At 37.2% G+C, this 24,905-nt stretch overlaps 1 protein-coding gene across 1 annotated transcript in view; it reads right to left on the bottom strand.

Moving 5' to 3' along the window:
• Positions 1-15,156: 15,156 nt before the first annotated feature.
• Positions 15,157-24,905, bottom strand: part of ap (apterous) — a 55,027-nt gene continuing 45,278 nt past the window's right edge. The window contains exons 4-5 of the mRNA XM_065489011.1: positions 21,458-21,687; positions 15,157-16,422 (exon numbers count right to left, since the gene is read on the bottom strand). Coding sequence (XP_065345083.1) covers positions 16,204-16,422; positions 21,458-21,687 — 449 coding nt within the window. The 3' untranslated portion in view covers positions 15,157-16,203. The remainder of the gene's footprint in view (positions 16,423-21,457; positions 21,688-24,905) is intronic.

Here is a 24,905-nt window from a genome sequence, read left to right as displayed (position 1 = left end):
TCTCTCTCCTCCACGCTCCCCATGATATGTATGATATTTTTTATATATGTATAAAACGAGTGCCGCCACCGAGCCGAGAGTTGAGTTGCACGTAGACCTTTATGGACCGAATAATTCGACCCTAATTGGAAACGCACTCGCCTTTTTATGTTCATTGTGAGAGAGTTGGTTGCCTGATTATTTTCGTGCCATATGCACTCTCCTCTATTTCAAGTTGGATTTTTTATTGCATCTCGTCAAATGCGCACGGCTATCAAATAAATCTTGGCTCCGCGTTTTATGTGCAAGTGCCTAGTGCTGGACGCCAAATATGATATGGCTCCCTCAGCTGCCTCCATTCGACTTTTGATGCCAATAAAAATCTACCGAAAATCTAGCAAAACACCTTCATATAAAATGAGCAAAATAACATTTTCTCAATTCAGCGATTGCAGCAAGGATCAAGAATCGGGACGTCTGCCTTTTTCCTTCCACTCATCCACTCCAAGTTGCAAGAGAGCACAGTTTTTATCTGTATAATGATTATGTATACAAACTCCACTTAAGGAGGCAAACGTTTGCTGATTACACCAAAAACTATATTTTCTTTGTCATAGGTGTAAATAAAATAGCATTTATATTGATAAATACTAATTTTCATAACACTTCGATTGGAGAAAGGTCAATTTCCGTTACATCCACCTAGACTAAAATCACTTTGAAAATTTTCTAACCTTTTCTTCGACGAAATCAACATTTTTGATATTCTAAATACGACCAAAAAGTTCTTCATGCGTATCCACTTCCGGGCTCTAGTGCTAGGATTAAAAAGTCAAAGATTCTTGAAAATCCAGTTAAGTTTAAATTTTAAATTGGAAAACAAATCGTTTGTATACATTGTTGCTCATTATATATATTCGAGCACTATTAGCATTTTATTCTGAATCCATGACGCTCTTTATAATTTCACTAGTAAGTGTTTGTCCTTGGTGGATTTATTTCATGATACGTATTTCTTGATATCAAAACATAAATACTATATTATGCATTTCCTTTTCTGGACAGGGCTTTTCTTCATTCAATATAGAGGTTACTGGTCTAGTGGGCCCTATTATTTGTTCACGATAATATTGGCGAACGGGCTTATCGCAGACTGCTGTGGCCCAAAGGTACAAGGAGCGCCACTTATCTCATTCGGATAGTCTAAGATATTTATTGTCATATAATTAAATAAAAAGGAGCAGTTCCACGAAAGATTAGCAAGATTGAACGAACTTTTGAGGTAATGGGAGCTGAGGTCGGATGTTGAAAAAAGAGGTCGGTTGCCCTCTGTTTGAGTTTTTGAAGTTCCCCGAAAACTGATTGAAAATTTTAACCATAACTTTTGGACATGTTTTGATCTCGAAGTGAAAATTTCTAAAATTTCACCACCCATCATGACTCTCAATTCTGAATAACTTTGATAAAATAGTAAAAAGTGGTGAAGGTCAAAGGTCACGGTCAACTCCAACCTTTTTCCAAATTTCCTATTTTTAGGGTGATATTTTTAAGAGTAGCCCATTCAATTCTGCACAATATGGCCAAGTTTCAATCATGCAACCGCAGCAGTTCCGCTGCACTCTGGGTTCAAAGCCGCTCAACCATGAATGACCATAGAATATTTTTCGGTTGAGGATGGATTCCATTTTTCGAATTCAAAATGCTTTAAAAATAAGGGCTATTTAAAGTAAGATTTCGCACCCAACAGCTGGAATTCTAATTTTGATTTAGTTCCAGGAGATTCTTGTCCTTAGACTTTCTTGTGGCGTAACTAGAAGGGATCCGATAATTTTGAATGCCGGATATCGACCTTTTCCTTTCAGTACTTCAATTTTTTCTAATTCGGTTTCTATCTATTTTTGACAAAGATATTGGACTTAACTGTAATCAAAAAAGGATGCCTTTATAAAGCGGTGTTTGAAAACGGAATCGTTACAGAACAACACTTTGCTCTCTTGCAACTTGAAGTGAATCCAGAGACTGTGGAAGAAACATGCAGACGTTCAAAATCGTGATCCTCTTGACCCTGGCTGCAAGCGCCCTGACCAACAAGAAAGGGCTCAACCTCCGCAACCCTTTGAAGGGCTACAAAAACGTTCCGGGAAACTGCTCATCAATCAATGCCAACCTCACCAAGTACGTTAATGAAACATATGGTTTATTATCGAATGGTCGAGGCATAGATTTGTTTATTTCGTGTTGGGCGAAGGGCAAAGGAAGTACTTCCAAAATATTCAGCCTGGAGGTGAAGATGGATGGTATCACAGAGATTGTACTATTTGAACGAATCACAGAAAAGTCCTTCACAAAAAAGTCAAGAGATCGGCCAAAGGATAAAAATAACAACCCAAAGAAGAACAAAGATGAAAAGAATGGAAATGTGTCCAGAAAAATCCCGCCTGGAAACATCAGAAGTACCCGTCGTCCTGACCGAGAGGAACCATAACAGGTCTTTAATCTACGTATTCATTTGTGCGCTCTTAGCTTTTGCTTAATGCTTAATTGTTATTTCCAAAAACATGTGATCTAGTCTTTCTCTAATAGTGTATTTTGGATTTTTGTACCTGCGATGCAATGTGCTCCTTATGTATTATTTGCTCTATTTTTACTATTTGTAATACCATTCTTGGCTAAAATTAAAAAAAGTCTTCCACAAAAAATTGCTATTATTTTTAAAAACCCTTACAAATTAATTTCAAAGCTGAAATTGGATCCTAAAAAATAAAAAGATCATAGCTTAAATCTAAATTCTTCACGCATTGAACATTTTCCCCTGCCCCATCCTTCATTGGACTTATCTCCCTGACTTTTAATGTGGTCAGCTTCTGGTCATATAATAATACAGCGGTTGGATGGAAATCTTGATTTTTTTTAAAGCGTGATGAATTATTGCATTTTTTTTCGATATTTCTCAAAATAAGTAGCCAAATACTTCGATTCAATTTTTGATTGGGTACTGAATCTTAGATAGTTGACTATTTTTTCTGAACTTCCAGTCGTCATGGGACCATCCAAATGAGCACAAATTTTAAAAAGCCACTTGAAAATGAATTTTTAAACACACGGGACAATGGCGAAAAATGTCAAGCAGCAATTTCATGAACGTGTGAAACAAAAAGAAACACTAATGAAGAATCCTTACAAGGTCCTTTTTCATATTAAAGTGAAATTCCGGACATCAAGAAAAATATCCGGAATTACAATTTTAAATGTAAAAATTATAATTGGACTTTTTCATGTGCCAACTTGAAACTGCTGAGATCATTATCCAGGAGTGTCTTAAAACGAATTGAACGAGTCGGTTCCAATGCAGAGCTATTTTCATTATTTGGAGGACAAATAAAAATGTGTATTTTTTTTCTCATGGTTTTATTTTCAATCAAAAACTTATATCTTTTCAAAATGCAGTGAGCAAAGGGATTTCATTGCATAGCAGCAAAAAATTACAGAAATCAATTGGTAAATATTCAACCCCATCGCACATATCTTGATCGCTCACTCCCCTCGCACGTCGTCAACAACAAGCAACACCCGCCCGCATGAATTGGCAAAAAAGCGACAAGTCACACACTCGACAGCGTCACCCGAGTCCGAAATTCAATAATTAATTGCCAATTATTTCCCGGGGGTGTCCCCGCGGCGGGGGGCGCTGACTAACCAGGCGTCCGCGCGTAATCCGCGTTCACCCTTTGCAGCCCGCGCAACGAGCACACCGGACCGAACCGAATCGAATCCCCAGAATGGAAAATACACCTGCAGATCGAACGCTGCTAACAATGCACGGCGGCGCGGCTGAAACATGAATCCGACCGAGAGCACAGCGCAGAGAGAGAGAGAGAGAGAGAGAGAGAGAGAGAGCCTGGTGCACGAACTGAAAGGGATGATGTCGATTTTGATGATGCTGATGATGATACAGCGCGAGCAGGTCTCTCTCTCTCTCTATCTCTCTCTCGCTCTCTGTCGGCCTGTTATAATGATGCAGGGGAGCCGGATAACAAAGCTAATATTCTGTATATAGCTCACAGAGAGAGAGTATGTAACGCCCATTGATGTATAAAGGGAGGAAGATGCAGAAGGAATATATCACACACACACACAGTAGCGAACGAGCGCGCACAATGAAAAGAATATTTTAATGATGCGCTCTCGAGCGCCGAATACACACACTCGCTGGATGCCTTGTAAACTCTGCGCTTTGTAGGAAGGCAGCGTGGCTCAAGATTTCTCATTAAACCATTTCAATATGTTATACGCGGATAAATGTATATTTTTGAAAAGCGGAAGAGTGAATGGGACATCTCGTATGGAGAGTGCATGTTCACGAGTGGCAAAATGAGATGATGTGTGTGTGTGTGTGTGTGCTGCGCGAGTGATGAGCACAGAGTGAGTGCAATTATTATTTTACTCTTGTGGCTTTCAAATTGAATGAATGAATGAATGAGTGCAAACGAGGCGACTTGCAATCATTGCGCAATGCGACGCAGTTAGACTCGTGCGCCATAGCAATTAATGATCATAAAACACAAATAAAACATGGAATCGAATTTTAACACAAAAATTTATTTATTTTCCTCATTGGGTCCTATACGTAGAATGAAGGGTGAACACCTTTAATTGAGATTCTAATTAATGTACGTGAAATAATGTGAACTATGGTTACTATAAATTAAAAGTCAGTTATGATGAGCTAATTATATGCAAAAAAAAAATTAAAATATAAACAACGTTTTGTCAAAAATATATTTTCAAGGGACTCATTTAGATTTGTTAAACAAACAGAAATAGAAATAATATTTTACTTTTTTTGTTAAAAAATATTTTTAAAATTTTATCGAAAACCGATTGTTTGAATTATGAAAAATGAATGAAAAACAATGAAAATTTAATTAATTTAACTAAATTCATAGTAAAAAATGAGTCGCTGTGAAAGAATAATTAATAATACAAATTCTAAAAAATAACCAAGCTCAGCGTTTTGATATTTCCCTCCAAGTGAATTTTTAGAGATTTGAACTGCAGCAGATGATTTCGAACAAGGTGGCGTTCAACTCTTCAAGAATAAAGAACACTTTCGTGCCACTGAACAGAATATGTACTCGGAAGAGCTCTAGCTGTATAATTTGTTTGTTACAAGAAAAAATCACTCTTCTGAGAACTGCTCTAAGAGCTGGAATATGAATAAAAAAAATAAAGAAAGAAAGAATGAAACGGCACCACATGCGGCTCTCGCAAGATGGTCCCTTGTAACATTTATCTTTTTGCCTGCCTGCATGCGCATTACTCTTTAACTTCGAGCCAGCGCAGTTCCGTGAGAAATGACAAAAGCAAAGGACGGAGAGAATTTGAATGCAGACTAAATTAAACTGAAGCTAAAGAGGGTCCATAAAATATTATTTTGATGACAATTTACTGGTTTTATAATAGCACATTTAAAATAAAACGAGACGAATTCTGTGAAGGTTAAAATTCCCTCCCGTCTAAATTAAAATAAAAACAGAAATTATTTTTCAAAATCATTATCAATGTAAATTTGATTGTCTCAAGCTCATGAATTGCGAAGAACTAAAAATAAAATCATATTTAAGAAAAGCAAACAATTCGTAGTTTATATCAAGCTGTATCAAAAAACACATTTAAAAAAATATTTTTTGCAACTCAGTGACAGCGGATAGGAAATTGCGAGGATAAAAAAACGAGCGTACGCTTGCCTTCACTCACTTTACTTTTATATATATTTCAGGGCGCTCTATCGCGCGCACACTTGCAAAAGAAATATATTTTCCGGCGGCGCCACCAGAGCAAACTTTTAATGACTCGGCATATTTTTCAGTTGCACAGTGAAAAGTTTTAACAACCCTTGAAACTTCTCGCTCCGCGCCTCGCTTTCTGCAAAAAGTATGGGTGAAAAAAAATTGGCGCGCGCACACCGCTGCACACGCTGCAAAGAGAGAGAAAGAGGAGGTAAAGCGAACGACGAGAGAGAGAGAGAGAGAGCCTTTTTAACGCGATGGCGTGAGAACTTTATTGATTTTGCGCGACTTCTTCTTCGCCTCTTCTCCGCCCACCCCTGCGATTTTTTGCAGCAGTCTCCGCCCTGCTCGAGCGTAAAGAGTGACAAGGTTGGAACTTTTTCTTTTGAGCTGCCTTCATTGGAAGTGAACTGGAAAGGCAAAAAGAAATAAAAAAAATCTGAAACTCCGGCAGCTACACCAGCTTCTGCTCGAGTGCAAAATGAGCAGCAGCAACAGCAGCTAAATTAAGAGAGAACGCGCTGCGCCGATATACGTATATACACTCAAATTACGACGAGGGAGTGCTGAAATAAAAACAAGCATTCAACGAAAAGTTGCACGCTCAAGTCTGGAGCTTTTTAAGCTAAAGTACGCCCCAGACCCCAGACGCAAAATATATATCCTTTGCATTAAGTGTCGATTGAATGAATCCACGTTATTTGCATTTAAATTTTCACTCGCTCCACTTAGCGTCATTAAATAAATTAAAACACTTGCTTTCCGTTCAGATTGAAAGATAAATTTTCAAAGTAAAGGAGAACTAAAATTAAATCGGAGACTTTACTTGGTGTTCCTGTTCTGGAAAATGCCTTCCTTTTGGTTTACTTTAAAGCGGCGTATACGTGTAAAAAAATTTTAACCTTAGACATTTTCTGTAAATAGGGTAGAAGTCAATAATTTTCCCAGGGTACCGTTTAAAATTCTTTCTGTTCCAAGGTTTGCGCATTAATTACGCAGTGAACTGAAAGTCATTTGAATTTATTGCAAAATTTTCAGGATTTTATTAACTGCCAATTGTGGTATAAGTTCTAATTAGTTTAAAAGGTTGACCTGTATATACCAATCTACTTTGAGTTTTTGAACACTAAAAAAGGTTCCAGGAAAAACTGATGAAATTAGAAATTTTTCCCACGAACCTATGATTTTTCAAGCAGTGAAACAATCATTGACTATGCACATTTCCCAGAATCCCTAATGTAAAATATCCGCATTCTCACGGGTCAAGAAATAGAGAATTCACAGTGAAAAATCAGTATAATACAGCAGAGGCGCCAAAATATTCCAACTGTCAATCAAATAATTAAGCTTTCCTAGCATTTCCGCCACACCGCAGTAGAAAAGAGTCATCGGCGATAAATAATTCCCGAGAAGCGTACGAGAAGAGAGAGCGTTATATGTGATTATTTTAATAATATTATATATAGTGAGGTGTGCGCGGAGGAAATTCGGCGAGCGGTATATCGGCCCATGTAATTAGAAAAGGGCCGAGTCACTCTTCTTTATGCGCGCACAAAGCCGGTGGAGTAAGGTGGTAGCCGAAGAACAAGTGGCTGCTAATAACAAGAGCACCTAATGACTGCTGATGAGCCGCCTTCACACCGCCGCATCATTTGTCCCCGCGTGCACGAAGAAGTGTAATCATTCAATTCACACACGCACACCACACACTCCTGCTGGCATGTGCGCCATGAATTAAATCATTACCTGCTCCCTCTGACCAGCAAGCAACGTGATCCAAATCCCTGAAATCGTAGCGGATGCAACACGTCTGCCTCTCGAAGACTAATCGCTTTGTTTGCTGATTGTGAGGTGATCGAATCGTTTACTTAATAACAGAAAATAAAGGAACGAAAAAATAATAGAAAAAACGTTTTTTAATAAAAATTGATTTAAAGACACAAAACATTTTCGTCTTCAATTTGAGCTTATCTTCAAATTTAACAATTTATTTAGGTATTTTGTAATAGTTTAAAATAATAGAGGAGGAAGCAATAATTGTGCACTATACTTGTTATAGTAAATTATTTGACCAGTTGCATAAACCCTTAGTTATTGAAGCCGCCAACAGATGGTGCAACCTAAAGACTTTTTTAAAAAATTTGTTTTAAGCGGTTTTAAGGCATTTCTGCTGTGATTTCAGACTCATTCTAGCTATTTTGCTTTTTTTAATTAATTTGCTATTTTTTGACTTGCTGAAAACCAAAATCGGTTCAGCCATTCGCCGTAGAAACGTTGGAAAAGATTTTTTTATTTAAAAAAAATAGTTTTTCACGATTCTACAGCGATTGGCTCAACCGATTTTGGTTTTCAGCACGTTAAAAATTAGCAAATTAATTAAAGAATGCACAGTAGCTATAATGAGTCTGAAATCACAGCGGAAGTGCCTTAAAATCGAAAGTCTACGGTGGTGCCATCTTTTGGCGGCTTCGAACACTTAGGGTTTATGCAACTGGTGAATTGGAAAGTATGTAGTTTCGTTATCTTGAACGTTGAATAGAATTTCCCGGGGCACGGCGCCCTATACTACATATAAACACGGGAAGAAAATTGTTACCCCTAAATTGACTGATGCAATTATTAACATCGCCTCTTTTAGCGTTACTCCAGACCAACCAACGTGGCTGCAACTTAACGTCGATCGAGGTATTATGGAGCCTGGTGTGTCAGTATTAAATGCGCGCGAGTGTGCGGCATGAGTGATGTTTTTATTGTGGGCGCGTGCTGCGCTGGCCGCCAAGTGATGAGAAGGCGAGCAAGCAAGCGCAAGGAACACGCAATCCACCTGCCTGTTGCATTTCCGAAAACCATAAAAACAGGGCCGCTGCTTCCTCCACCTGATCTCGCCGGGATCGTGCTCTTTATATTGCCTGATCCGTGCGCGCATTGCCGCCGCCTGTGACCAACGGAGCAAAGATGAACAACGTGTGCAATAAAGTTCATTTTCTCTGCTAGAAGAACAACAGTCTTCTACCTTCGTTGTGGGTTCATTAATTTCAATATATCATTACTGATTTTCTGTTACGTAAACGACGAAGAGTGCAAAGTATTTTCAATCGTACTATAAAATAAACATGATTACGCAGATTATATTTAAAATTATAGTTAGGTTTAAAATAAAAGATAAATTATAAGTATACAAATTTTTAAAAAATGCCATTTTTAATAGTATAAAATATATGATATTAAAAATAACAAAAAACTAGTTAATCAATTTAAACCTATTTTTAAAAAAAATTGAATATTTTGTAAAAAAAAAATTAATAACTATTTATTACACACTTTTACTTAACTAAGCGTAGATAACTAAATAATGGAAAGTTTTCAGTCCAATTAAAAATTCTAAGGTTAATTTGCAAATAATAATGTGAAGGTTCCTAAAAATTTTGTTGCAAATCCTGCTTCGGTTCCTTTCGGCTGCACCAAATAAATAAATCTTCCCGGTTTACTCTCTCTTCAGACGCACAGAACAATAAATCAGAGTCAAATTCTGGTTTTAGGGGAGACGCGCAGGAAAACAATTATGAATGGGCGGCCAATTAAATGGCAGCTTTTGCCTGTGTCTCTGCTTGGGGTGGTCCGCGACCCCGAGGTCACTTCCTGTCACAGCTCAGACGAGCTCTGGTCCATAAATTTTCGCTCATCCTCTCTCTGACGACTCTCGTCGGCTGGGCCGCTCTCAGACTGAAGCATCTCCGAATCTTCCTCTCCGCCTATTTTAAATTAGACAGAGTGACGTCAAAAGAGCAGTGACATAAATTCTGAATCACGCCGGGCATTATATAAATCTCGGGCGCGCATTCCTGATAGGCGTCTGTTGCTTCTCACAGGAAATTTCAAACTGTGATTAATTCTTGATGATTGCGGTGGAAAAGAATGTTCCCCTAAACAAAACTTTTTGAACGATATTTTAGATATTTGACAGAGAGTCAACAGTGAATTTTTCATCAGGAAATTAATTCAAAGCATGAGCTGAATATTCCGATGGATTAATTTATTAGATTGATACAAGGCAATAATAACGATTGAAAAATAAAAAAGGTTTGTTTTAATAATGTGCAATAATTAAAAGATAACCTTGATATATACTATTGAAATTCAAATTCATCACTTGATCATATTTTCTTAACAATTTTCTATCCCTCTCATCGAGATCTATCCAACGGTTTACAACATTTTTGGGAAACTATTGGTTTTGTGAAATAAAATAGCATTTCAAGTATAAAGAGACAGTCCTTAATTATTTGAAAAGCATGATAACTTTGCAGCCTCTTTTCTCAAATATATGCAGTGCTACCTTTGTCATTTTTGACTTTAAAAAAACTCCAGGGATTACTTTACGTAATGGCAACCAGAATTTCTGGGGTTTTGCAATTTCCTCTTTTTTAACATTTAAATATTTTTTCAGAATGTTAATTTTTTGCTGGTCGGTTGTAGATTTTGATGCTTTTTAAATTCTTACATTCAGAGTTCAGAATTTTTTTGATTTTTTTAGAGTGCATCTGGATTTAGCAATTTTAATCGGATTTATTTATGTCGTAAAGAGATTGTTTTGTATTTCTAGGGTTATTGTTTTCGATTTCATATTACTTTCAAATTTATTTTAGTCACTAATCATGGCAGGAAAGTATTATAAATGTTGTCTATTCTCGTATAGATGATGAGATTGGTAGAATATTTATTTATTAACAGACGTGAACACCTTGCGTACAACTATTTACTTTTTTATGTATTGTTATAGAATATTAATTATTTGTGTTTAATAAATCAAATTTATATTAAATAGTAAATATACAAAATTTTTAATTATAAATTTATGATAAATTTATTTTGTTTTTAATACCAATTACGAGACTCAATTTCTGGTTCTGTCTACAATTCATAAATATATAAAAAAAACTCACGCACAAAGTAACCAACATATTATAACATTGGTGTCAGATTGAAATAATATTAATTTTATTCATTTTTCTGTTGGCATGTACATAATTTAATGCAATAAATGCACCAATCCACATATGTATATATCCAACACACAGCTACATTCATTCAAAAAGAAAAATAGAAGTTGCTACAACTTCTCTACACAAACAAAAAATTCTTCAGCACTATGAAGAGGATCTGTTCGAATTATAAAAGCTATATCAAAATTTGTTAATTGCCATCACACGGCACTTCCAGAAATTTGAAATCCAAATTAAATTCTAACCAATGATGTGATAAGTGTTAGACCAATAAAAAAATATAAATTAACTGTTGCAACTACTATACAAAATCTCCGAGCTAATTGCAAAACTTCAATCACTGAGTTTTGTCCAGCATTTGAACTTCAGGTTGGAAGAAGCAATGAGCTAGGAAGACGAATGTGGCGCACTGATCGTTCCAAGGGTTGCTTCATAGTATTTATTTCCCTTCCTAGCTCGGCTGCGTGCGCGTGCAATTCGACTCGACGGCGGCGGTGTTCCGCTGGTTGCTTCCCTTTCAGCGGAGCACATGTTTCCTCTGCTCGGCGGCAGCGGCGGCGGCGGCGGTTTCTTCGTCTTCTGCGGGCCGCACCACGACAATCATTCATCAGCAGCGCGGAATATCAAGCCACATCTGCGGCCCACATGAGACACACAAAAAGATAACGCGCCGCAGGAATGAGAAATAAATGCGCGTACACTCGCGTAGCCCCATTCAGATTTCTTTCTCTCTGCTTGCGACTGGTTGGCTGGCTTTTTGCTCCACTCAAAGATGCATGTGAAGAGCAGCAGCAGCAATGCACCGCTGAAACGAAACTCAAGAGCACCCGCGCGCACTGCAGGGTTGAGTAATTTTTCACTCGTCGCTCCCCCTTTCCCACGATGGCTCCGAAAATATGGAGTATTTTCGCCGCTTTTGCGCTTGGCTTTGCCGCAGGGTTAAGTGGGGAATAATCACTGCTGACTTTTATTTAGAAAAATAATGCACTTTTGAGTCTGAGCACTGAGAGGCAAAAAGCTGCTTTATAGAATGGTTTATGTGTTTTGAATTTAATTATTATTCCCTTTGATTAGAAGAATCCAAATGGGTAAAACATCTTGTAAAAAATTTTAAAACTGTATTTGTATTAAATTTACAAGTTTTATTTACTCTAATTTTTAAGCTAATCAAAACAAATGTTTGTTTTGCTAAAAAATATTTATTTTTCACAAGCAACCAAATGATAGGGTTTAAAAATTTAACAAGATATAAATATGTTTAAGTTTTTTTTATTTTGATCACATTTTTTTAATATTTTCACTTATTTAATCTATAAAAAGGATATAAATTCTCTTGGTACTATCATTATAATATGTATAATCATTGGAATTAATACTTATATGACGCATCCTCTGGTCAAGTTCAATCTCACAATGGTCGGAAAATCCAAGCAAAGCGTTTAAATTCTGAGAATTTTGGCTGATGTCCACGTCGCTAGTTCTCAAATCCGTAGCAGCAGACCGTAGGTAGCGACACTGTCTCTTATTTCAAGTCATTGCAGATCTAATTCTGCCTTTTTTGATTAAGTATTTAAGTGGAAAACATTATAAACTAAATTAAAATATTGAATACAATTAGCAACTGACCAAATTGTAATTTTTTTATCAAACATCTAAGCAATTTTTGCAATAGTAAAATTTTCCAAATGGATGGATAGTAGTTATCTTGTAAAAAATTTAAAAAAAACTATTTGTTGTAACTTTAATTGTTTTGTTAATTTAATTTTTAAGCAAATTAACAAATGCTTGTTTTGCTAAAAAATTAATCATTTTTCACAAACAACCAATTGATAGGTTTTAAAAAAAATTTATAATTGTATAATTTTTGCCAAAATTTAAATATAACTAAGTTTTTTTAATCTTGATCACATTTTTTTAATATTTTAAAGCTATAATAAGGATATAAATTATTTTGGTACTGTAAAACATATATTTATTTGAATTAATACTAATACATCATAGTTTCAAGGAGAATCTCATACGTCTAGGTATTATGCTATTCAAATTAGAACAGCTACTTTTCAAGTGGTACAAAATCCATGCCATCAAGATCTAATCAACAGTGAGGAATTTATGAGGCTACTTTTAACAAAATAAATCATATTTTAAAAAGAGGGACACAGTGTTTGAGTTTTTGCATGCAAACTTTAAACCAGATTTCCTGGGAAATCTATCAAAATTGTTGCTTTCCCAATTTATAAGGAAGAAAAACTGTTTTTTTTCCAAAATTTTCAGTAGTTCTGCCAGATGATACTGTTTAAAGATAATTCTTAGTCGCTTGAAGTTTTGAATAAAACCGGAACGAATTAAATCATCGAAAACTTCGACATTTTTGGAAATTGTGGGCTATACGTTTGAGTTTGAAGCAAATTTAAAGTTTAAAAACAACATTGCACAGTATAAAGCATGATGAACCCGAGTTTTGTGCGGGTAATTGTTTCCATACTCATCCTGCACAGGGCGTGGAGCAGTGGTAAAAACGCACGTCTGCGCGGATCGATTTGTCAAATTCCTGTGCGTCGCCGCGACATCCGCAAAAAATGCAGCGGCGCAGAATGACAAGTGTGGAGCCGCGCGCGGTGCGATCCATCTTCCTGCCCGCGGGGCAACTCGGAAGTTTTTATTTCGTTGTTTTGACGTGCGCGGATCAGCGGCGGAGAGGCTAAAAAAACGAGCGAGAGCTCACCTTAGTTGCCGAAAATAAATAGAGTAGATAAAATGTGTGTGAGTGGTGTGTGGTGCATATACATACGCAGTGCTGCGCTGCTGGGCGAAGCGCCGCCTCTAGAGTTAGCGTGTAAGCGAGGCAGTACGCGCTATTAAACGCTTTCCTAGCGGTGCCACAGCTGTCCTCGCCATTAGTCTTGCCCTTTGAGTCGCGGCCAGCACGCACAAATAAAAAAGATCGAGTTTGTTGTGAGACCGCGTGTAAAACATTACATCAATCAGCCCGCGAGATTTATACAGCACGCCGAGAGCCAGCCAGCGGCTCAGCCATGAGCCTGCCGGATTATTTATAAATAAGTAGACATTCTTTTAATCGCCCTCCGCGCTCTCTCTCTCTCTCTTTCTCTCCGCTGTAATTTCGGATAAGGGCAGGTATTGAGCGCGTGGCGCGGCGCAGCCCTCGTTAATTAATCGCCCCTTTGAAGTTGCTCATCCACACATGAGGAGAGATTGCTTTGCTCCGCTTTGCCCAACTCAAACATCACAACGCCGACAAATTTATTGGCTCGACCGTGTCACTCTCTTTTTCGCCCTGCAACCCACGTCAAACACCGTGTGTACGTACGCAAGCGTACACTATGCTTGAAAATGCTATCGGCCGCGGCGAATAGTCGGCGGAAATGCCGCCCTTCCCAGCCAGCGCCGCGGAGAGTGCAGCGCTAGGCAATCCGCACTGCACAACCGACAAGCGGGTTGCAATGATGCACAAAAATGCATTTAGAATCTCATTCGTATATGAAGATACGATTTTTAAACACACATTACTTCAATTTCTCCTTGCCAACGAGTTAAGTGATTAGGATACTTTTAGAATTCGTGTTTCTGGTATAATTTGCAACTGAATATATTTAAAAACCGATTAATTAATCAAATAATTTTCTTTCAGACTCTAATTAATTTTCAGTCATCCCCGGCCCCTAGGCTGGATAGGAACCTTATGAATTAGACCTGCAGTGGAAATGGAGAAAAATAAACAGTTTTTATGATTCTCAAAACAAAAAATTCGAGGGATTTTTCGATAAAGAAAAGCTTATTTTTCAGACCTATCAATATCAATTCAATAAAAAATTTCTCTTTGATGTCAAACCATGTAGTTTTCAAATAACCAATTTCATTCAAATTTTACTTCCTGTATTTTCCAATTTTGGAAACAAGACGATTTATTATGTTCTAATAAACTGTATAAAAATTTTATCAAATGATTTTTTTAAGAAAAGATTTATTTCAGGAAACTACATAGAATCTTTCCAAAATGATTTTTTTATCCTGCTGACTTGACTTCAAAAAATTATGGGGACTGAAGAAGAATTCCAAATCGTCAAGGATCATTTTCGAAATAAAAAATTGAAAACTTGCTGGTAAACCTTCGGAATTGTATCTTTTTAATTATTTTTAAAATGCAAACTTTGTAAAATATTTGTTCAAATCTCTTAAAATGTGATTTTATTGTAAAAAAAATTAGGAGAGGATTTTTTGTAAAAACAATTAATTATTTCACTGTGGTAACTTTTATAGTCTAAAAATTCATTTCATACTCTCGAGTATTGCATTTGATTGGGGATCATTCTAAATGATTAAAGCGAGGCTGCGTAATCAGCTTGAAAATAAAACAACCAAGATTTACCATTTTGTATAAAATGATATATTTAATGTAAATAAGGTTTGTATATATAATTTGAAAATATGCACAAATGTCACAAATAAAATAGCATGTGGATGGTCATGAGTAAACTGCTGTTGGTGGTTGATCTTGTTTTCTTTGTCTTACGAGTTAGTAGAGTACATATTATATAATAAATACAGCGGTGTACTTTTGTTTGTTTGTTTGTTCCGAGTGAAAAGGAAAATCATACAATATGATATATAAGTTATACAAGTGTTGGCTGATGCGAGTGGGTAAAAGCTGAAACGAAGGAAAATGAACGCAGAGATTTACAGACGTTTTAAAAAGAAGTTGGCTGGCTGGCTGCGTGTATGGTTCATTACAACATGCAATTTGCATAAAGGAGATTCAAATTTCACGTCCATTAATAATTTTTACATCCACAAATATATAAGCTATACACACTCGCTCCTTGTGTCATTATTGTGTGTGTCTGTAGGTAGAACATGCACGTTTTGTGCCGAGAAGCAGTTGTAAGTGTCCATTGCCGCCGCGACCGCACTCTCTGCACACAAGTTTTATATAAAATCTTCTTTCTCTCTCTCTCTTTCTCTCTCGCTCGCGCTTGCTTAGACGCACACACATTTATATATTTATGTATACGTATCCTCTCGCCACTCGCTCGCGTTTATACACAGACACGCTCTTTGCATTTGAATAATCTGTATGTATGTATGTACGCGTACTATATGCATTCTGCTCGTTTACGTATTTAAGTATAAAACAACACTGCATTTTACATTTCACATACAAACAAAGCGCCACGATTTACATAGTAAATAACTCTGATGCTGAGATGCTGCGCGCGGTACGTGAGAGAGCGAATGGAAAACTCAAAGTAACCAACACTGAGCTACACTGTATTTAGTTTCTCTCGAATCACTGGCGCCTCTCTCTCGATGAAATAACAATAAATTAAGCGACCGCACCGTCCTTATTTGCACTCTCGATTTTAGTCCGCGATCGAGGGGGGTTTCCAAATAATTGTACTCTCGTGGTGAGCTCACACGCAGTCGAGCGAGGAAGGGCTGCCCATCATGTACTGCGGACTGCACGAGGGGTCGCCCTGCAGGTGCAAATAGTCCGAGTGAGGGTGGCCCAGGTGCGTCTGCTGCAGGTCGCCTCCGCACGGCGAGTCCAGGCCCTGCTTGTCCGACGGGATCTTCCCCTCCTGCTTGATCATCATCCGCCGCCACTTTGCTCGTGCGTTTTGGAACCAAACCTGTGAACACGAAACGAAAAAGGGTTGTAGAAATTATGATTCGGCAGTTTTCCATTAAAAAATCTTATATTTTAAGGGCTCTGTCCGGAGTTTTTCGAAAATCGTAAGCTTAAACTCTGTCAGGCTCTCAAATTTGATAATTCTTTACGCCAAATGATTATTTTATTGATATTTTTTACAGTGGCTGACATTTTCAGAAGAGCTATAATGGGCTGTTAGTCATTTGGTAGGTTCTCTGAGTTAAAACAGTTCAAATGACTAAAAATTTAGACAAATATTAAAATCTTTACAAGTAATCAAATAAAAACGTTCAAATTCTGAAATTTTTGGCGGCTGGAGCAGATTTTCTCAGATATTTTAATGGTAAAATGAGCTCTTTCCCAGTTTTAATTCATATTTTTCAGTTCTGATACATTTTAAAAGATTTCATTTAAATGTTTGCTTTCCAGAACACAAAATATGAAGTCTATTGATGGAAAATTGTTTTCATTAGTTTTTTTATTGGATAGATCGTTTGAAACTCTCCTTCCCGTGCTTTGTGCAAACCGGTTTAGCCGATATTTTTTGCAAGTCAAACAAGCGAGCTGTAAATGTTAAGAAATTCACTGGGGCACTACATGAATTGATTAAATACTACAAAATAGGCCAAAAACAAATTTAAATCCCATAAAGCCTCGAAATTGTACAATTTATAAAGAAAATTTCAACTTGATGTAATTTTCAAAAGCTAATAAAATAATTTATTTTTTAATTCCTCCAGCAACTGGAACAACTGTATACATTTATAGAAATTGAAATAATTCCGCTGCTACTCTCTCTTTAAAGATTTAATGAATTAAGTGCCAAAATCCAAAATAAATCAGGTTGATTGTGATAATTTTAAAATTAAAATAAAAATATTCTTCGCCATTTTTAACCAATAATTTTTTATTTTTTTACGAAGTAATTACATCAAGATTTCGCGCTTTGATGCCAACTAGCAGTGTGAATGGCCAAAGAATTAGCGTTTGAATGCGGCCAGGGCACTCCCCAGTATATTGATAGAAATGCAAAGAAGCAGTTTTGGAATTAGCTCCGAATTTTCCTCCCCTGTGGTCCGAATCTGGCGATCAGCTCTCGAGGAGATCGGAGCAGCAGTACCGGTTTGAATAATTCATGAGAGGGACAAGATGGTTCCGTGTCACCTGCACGGTAGGCTTAAAGGTTATTGGTTATGTGAAGAGCACCAGCACATCCCCCTCTCTCTCGGCCGCTGCTTCTTCTCTCTCTCTCTCTCTCTCTGGTGTGTCTTATAACACACGGCACAAACGAGCCAGCGAGCGGACGGACGAAAAAAATAGAATGCTCGTATATCAGAGCCGCGCGGCGTATATAAACATTATGGCCCATTGTTTGGAGGCCGCCGTATCAAATAATCCAATAGAGCGGCCACAAAGCAGGTTCTTACGTGCTGTATAAATTTTATCCATCGTCGAGAGGCAAAAGAGAGAGAGCGAAAGAGAGAGAGAGGGGTACCGTCCTAGGGCCATTTTATTTTATATTTTTCATGCTTTGATTATGCAGCTTGCAGACAAGAGCTAGCCAGTCATGTTATACCACTGGTCTTTTAATTTGAATAACAATGCCGCATTGTGTAAGCGTATGAAATATTTTCCAGACGTCAGCCTCTTGAGATGAGTTATGTTTCATTTGGAGAGAAGCAGGAAAATAAAGAACGCACGCTTTGTGTGCGCGTCTCAGTGAATGGCCGCTAATTTGGGCGAGGTGAATATACATTCAAGCCGCTGCTGGATGAAAGCATAAAGTATTATTCCCCTTATCTGCATTCCTCGCCATAACTTTTATCATAATTCGCTGAAATCTGCCATTATGGCCTTGCCCCTTTGGAGTAAAAATTTATGTTTTCAGCATGTTGATGAGAAACTATATAATAATGAGTTAAAGTACTAAAGGTAAACTATTTATTTGTTAGTAATTTGTGACGTTTAAAAGAATGAAATTAAAAAACAAATCAAAATATATACTTGGTCTGTAAAGTACAACTTTTTTATTTTAAATTATATTTTAATTTTAAAAAAATGACATAATTTACTTTTTGATATTTTTTAACATTAAAATTTCAATACATTTAACTAATTTATAACTAGAAAACAAATCAAATTATAAATATTAATTTTTAGAGATCAATTTAACAACAGGATTGTAACAAATAATGAACTCTAGTCTTGTTAACTCTGAGAAATATAGTATTTAACTTATTTAATATAGAACTCCACGTTAATTAGAGGTCAATATTTATGATTCATCACAATTATTATGCTCCGCAATTAGATGGTGCACATTTGTTTTATAGTTTCATACCGCTAAGAAGCTATACAAAATTAAGCGTCACTGTTCATGTTAAAATTTAAGTTACTGTATAATTAATTACTCCCAGCAAACACAAATCTTGATGGGAATCCAACTTAAGGTCTTTAAGAATTTTTTTAATTTTAATTCAAAGTAAGGAAAAGGAAACCAACCACCCCCATTCCTACATTTCACCATAGCCTTAACAAAAATATTTAGCCAAGGACTGTTACTTTTTCGTCCATTTTCTTTTGTTTTGGTGAAGATGAACGCCTTGCGGTTCACCAGAGTCCAAATATTTACTCGGGAAGAGAGCAATGAGAGACTAGAGCGCGACACTTTGTTTACCGAGCGGGTCGGCCGGCGCGTAGTCGTCGGCCGGCAACCCCGATCCTCTCAGCGCCCCAATCACGTCCCGCCCATTTGCCCCACTTTTTCATTCCTCCTCGAATTATGCCGAGTGCGTTTTGTCCCGGCAGAGCCATACTTGGAGCGCTCGTTGGGTCATAATTGTTATTTTTATTTCCCATCGAGCTGCATGCGGGCCCAAAAATGTTTATAGCTGCGCGCCGCGGCACGTTAGAAATGCTTTTTTGTCAACCCACTCGCCGCGTTTCAAAGAACAACCAAAATTCATCAGCACCGCTGGTTTCTTTATTTTATTTTCTCTCATTTTCCTCGTAATGTGCCGAGCCGCTGGCTGGCTGGGAAGAGCAGCTCTTCTTTTTTTTTCTTTCGCGGCCTTCAACAGCGTGAATGCCCAACTTGCGGACATAAATATTGCTATTCTAGCCGCGCCACGCGGCTCCTATTTAACAAATGGGGCCTCCGTGAAATTTATTTATTTGGCGTCTAGGAATTTGTCCTTTTCGGTCAAATGGGCACCTCGAGCGCTTTACTGTGAAAGTGTAACGCAAATGCTTGACAAGAAATTTACTGTCCGTGTCACATGAGGAAAATGGCTTTGAGAGAGTTTTATTTCCTTTCAAATTCATCACAACTATGGCCAAATTTTTAATTTCCGCTTTTAAAAAATGTTCTAGTAAAAAAAATTAGAGCAAATATTTTCTTGTCTGGACAGCCGAAAAATTTGCATTTTATTTTAAATAATTAAAAAAAGCTTCAACAAAAATCCGAGATTGCCTTTTAGATTATTTATTTTTGCCGCACACCTATAATAAATCAGTTGGGGGTTAGGTCCGGCGAAAAAGCGGCAGCAAAAATTTTAATAGCGCTGAAAGTAACGTCTCGACATTCAGAGGAACAATGTCCCACGACAAAGAAGGATGAAAACAGAGAGGGCGTGTATTCAAATTCAGAGAGAGAGAGAGAGAGGGTCTTCGAATGAAGAAAAGAAAAAAGAGTTGCGGGCAAAAACAATTCGCGTCTTGCTCACATGCTTGCGAGAGAAAGTGTCGCGGTCTGTAACTAGTGCTGCCGACTGCCGATCCGACGAGGGATATTCGTCGCCGTTTAATTATTCAGAGACCTTGCTTTGAAATGCTTAGCATGTGTCTCTCGCACAAGCATATTGTTCGCATAGCGCAGCTCTAATTCGAGGGTGAGAAAATTTATTCAATCCATCTGCACAGCAAATTTGAGCTATTTTGCAATTTACAAGAAAATTAATCAATCCTATATTAATGGATTAATTCAGTCAAACATAAATAATAACATCTATTTTTTTAATTTACTTTCAGTTGAAACAAAATTACGTTTCTTGTAAAATTGATATGACGAAATTTACTGAACATTTCTTACAAGTATTAAAATGGAACTATAACGAAAAAATTAATAAAATAAAGTTAAAACAAATACTTAAAATAAAATTTATTCAAAGTGAGCGTTTATGAAATTATAAATTTTTTAATTTAAGTACTTAAATATATTTTATAAAAATATAATAAACAACGAATTAAACAAAACCTATTGTTTTTTGTTAAGGCTGAGCTGCCGCTTCTGAAAACTACACGGCTGCGTGCCGATTATTTTTATTATTCTATGATTTGTAAACGCAGCAGCAGCAGCCAAAAAGCACACGACACGCGGACCAGGAGGAGCCGGGCAGGCAGGCGGCGGGCGCAGCAAACATAGTCAGTTTGTAATATAAAAGAGAGAGAATGAAAGAAAGAGGACCACCCGTGTGCTCTCGCGGCGAGATTATCTATTCCTTTTACATCTCCTCGTAAAAAACAAGAGCGCGGCTGCACATGCATAATATATATGCTCGCTCTGCGCGTGGTATTCGAAAATGTATAAAACACAAAACCACACGGCGAGAGTTGCTCTTGCGGGGAATAAGAGAAGGAGGAAAGTCCTAAAATAGAAAATGCCGCCGTCCGTACGTCGCAGCAGGCGCATTACAATAATTCATGAGCGCCGAGCGCGACTTGCATAACGCATTTTGTTGAATGCATTATTATTATTTGTGCACCACAGACAATTTATGGCGCGACGTATTGAAAATGCAAGCTGCTTGAAATGCATCAAATGCACGCGGTTGGCCTCTACAGAGATGAAACAAAAAGCGCGCACAGTTCATTCATTGCCCTCGTAATTCTAATTGACTAGAAACTGCTTTTTCATGGAGCGAAAGTCCTGAGGCCTTTAAAGCAAAAAACCCCCCGAAGAATTTCCATTCCTGCAGCCTTGTTTTGAAATAATTATTTTGCAAAATATTTCTTACCTGCAGAACTCTCTTTGGAAGACCCGTTTTCTGCGAGAGCTGCTTCAGATCTTTGGCGTCGGGGTTGTGGTTGATGGCGAAGTACGACTTCATGGTCCTTAGCTGGTGGTGCTTGAACGAGGTCCTCATCCTCTTGGTTCTCGACTGGCTGCTGGACAGCCCACTTGGACTGGCACTCGACCGGCCGAACGGCGTTGCCACATCCAGGTATGAAGAGTCTGAGTTGAGATCTGCAACAGTAAAAACGTCGGTTCAAAAACTAACTAATATTCCTGCAAATTATGGCTGAGAATTGCAGACGAAATAATTTTCCTGTTTAATTTTCCTCAGTCGTGGTTTTTAAACATGGTAGCCGCCGTGAATTTGCGGCCAAGTTGTGCGAGCCATGAAAACAATTGGTCTCCCCAGGTAATTTAAACACTGTCAAACTTTGGGCCACCGCAAAGCCAAAATTTTGCTTCAGCTGATGCAGCCAAACTTAAATTTCGTGGCTGGGACCAGTGTTTTTTATATCAAAATAAATCTAGAAAATATGGTATTTATTTTCATATATAATTCTTCTTCATTTAAAACTATTAACTTGTCATTTAAAAGGAAGCAAAATCCTACACGTGCATTTTATTAGTTCAACTGCTGATTTTTTCCCACAAAAATAAAAGAAATTGTTAATATTTTAAACAAAATTTATAAATCATTTGCCTCAAAACCAATTATTTGTCACTGAACGCCAATTTTAATAAAGAATATTTTCTTTAAAATTTTAAACACTATTATTAATTATTATTATTATTTATCAAACATCATTTCCTTTAAACTACTATTTATTTTTAATAAAAATGTCCTGTATCAAAAATATAATTGGATACTTTATCTATGTTTTGCAATGTAGATTATTTTTAAATTTTAAATAAGCCACCCCGCACACTTTAGGAATATGAAAGAGATTATTAATATTAAACATAAACCTCTAACCATGGTAGTTGACAATTACTAATAATTAAGATATACTAATAATTGACTCCACAAGTCCACAGCCCAAGCATGAATTTCGTTTGCTAAATTGATCAACAGAAACTAAATTCACGTACTTTCGAAATAACAGCGCGTGTACGTCTCGCGAGAGTGTTGGAATGCTGCGCTGTTGCTCTCATCATGCGTTCCGTTTGAAGCCGAAAACGTTAACGACGTGATCGGTGTGAGAGCAAGCGAGCGGGCATCCCTCTTGATATAGCTTATAAATTAAATGTTGCGCAAAGCAATTAAGACCCGAGGCTGAGAGGAGGGTGCAGGTTTGCGCTTTGCGAGCCATTCATTCTGATGGGCGGCGTGCATAAATCGCGCTGGGCGGCGGGCGCGCCATAATTTAAACGCGCGGCGTCCACCTTCAAAGGAGCGTGAAATTTATATTTAATTATCCGGCGTCGCGACTCATCTCATGCCAAAAATTGTCACCCTTTGAAACTGCATGTGTGCGTATACAGAGGAAAGCATAATCCACGCGTATTATATCGAGGCGAACGGCGTGTATTTATTCATTGCAGCAGCAGCAGCAGGATAAATAGGACGGTATGTGCATGCACGTACTGAATTGAATAATCAATTAATCAGGCTGCCGATTACAAAATAGGCAGTGCATTCAACGCGCGGCGATTCTAAATAATGGCCTCGCCGCACTCAAACTGGTTCAATTCAATGCTATGCTGCGTGCTCCATGCCAGCCAGCATTTTTGCTTTGCTGCGCTGCTGTGTTGTACCGAGAGTGCAACTCTTTTTTTGTGCCGTACACTCACTCTAAAATAATAAAACACGGCCGTATTGCACACTTGCGCCACTGCATTTTATTTAAATGGATAAAGGCTGAAAAAACACGCTTGGCACTGCAGCTCAATAAGGCCTTGTAATTCATTAGTAAATTGCTTCTTTATTTCAAATATAACAGAAATTTTTCATTTATAGGTATAATTTTAAATGATGAAAAATAATATACAATTACACAATCGTGTGTAGCAACATGAAAAATTTATTTTTAAATGGTTGTCGATTCTTAAGTAAGTAAGTAATATATAAATCATTGAATAAATTAAATTCACCAAATAAATTATATTGTACAAATATAAATAATAAAAAACAACATTTTGAAGGTTTTATATTACTATCAATAAAATAAAAAATAAAATAAATGTAATTTTTAAATATTTCACATATAAATTTAAGCACAAAATTACCCAGTTGAAATATCAAAAATAGACGTTTTACAGTAATATATAATAGTTTTATTATTTACAAGAGCAAAGATTTTAAAATAAGTGAGAATCTTATCTTTTGTTTTGAAATTTTTAGTGGATTGCTGCAAAATCCTGGCAGATCGTTAACCTTTACTTGATATCAAGAAAAAAATGGACAAGCCGTTTAGAGAGCAAAATCATTTAATTTCGAGCCAAAATTTTAAAGTAAAAAGCGGTGCCATTGAAAATTTTAAGCTTTTGATCCCTTAATTTTATTCTTGGCTTCAATATTCAGATTCAATCCTATATTCGCAGATACTCAAAACCAGATAATAAAAACTGGTAAAAATTTCAAGCGACATTCAAATAGGAAATCAAATTGGAAGTGACGGAAACCTAAATTATACCTATTCCTTCAACGCTTTACGCAAACAAGCTGCAGTTAAAAATGCTAATTTAATTCCGTTGTTAATTGCCGACTAAATTCAGACTGAAATGTCTGTACTTGTGTGTGTGTGCGTTTATCGCCGAGCAAAGATCAAGTTCTCAAGTGGAAAGAATCTTAATTCGCTTTTAATTGAGACAAAACGCTTAACACAAAGACAACTTAAGTCTTGATGGCTGGCGGCGAAAAGGGGGCAAAATATCCTTGAATTCAAGCACGTAGTTTGTGTAAACAACGAAACTGTGACGACGCATTATTGCGCGATGGAAGGAAGGTGCGTAAACGTATTTACGCCGACCGCGACTCGCATGGCAGTCACACGAGAAGAACATGTAATGCTTTTAACTTAATAACGCGAGTGAGTGTGTGTTGCGGTTAAGTCGGCGCGGTTTATGCTCGGCGGCACACTCACTCGTATATATACGTAAATATGTGATGAATTCAATAGGCATAATCGATCAGCAATACACACTCACTCACAATGAAGGCAACGAGCGTGGCGAGCAATATAATTTATTTCCCTGCTGCGGCGGCGGCGGCGGCGGCGGACGCGGGAAATAAATTATTATTCAGAGTAAAGCACCTTTTTCGCCAGACAGCATTCAAAGAGTAATTAGCGCGCTATACCGAGGAGCAATAAACTCTGAATGCACTTCCCGCCTGGCAAATAAACACAATTCGAGTGTGAAAATTGCAATTTTCATTCACTGCACCGGGCATTAAATTTCTTCGATATTTTTCTCCCGTGCCAGAGCGCTTCTTAGAAAGGGCGAAAAGT

This window comes from Cloeon dipterum, chromosome 4, assembly GCF_949628265.1.
Source record: "Cloeon dipterum chromosome 4, ieCloDipt1.1, whole genome shotgun sequence".
In the NCBI taxonomy this organism is placed as follows: Eukaryota; Metazoa; Arthropoda; class Insecta; order Ephemeroptera; family Baetidae; genus Cloeon; species Cloeon dipterum.
Note: the sequence above shows the minus strand (reverse complement) of the source record. Positions and strands in the feature narration are given on the sequence as shown.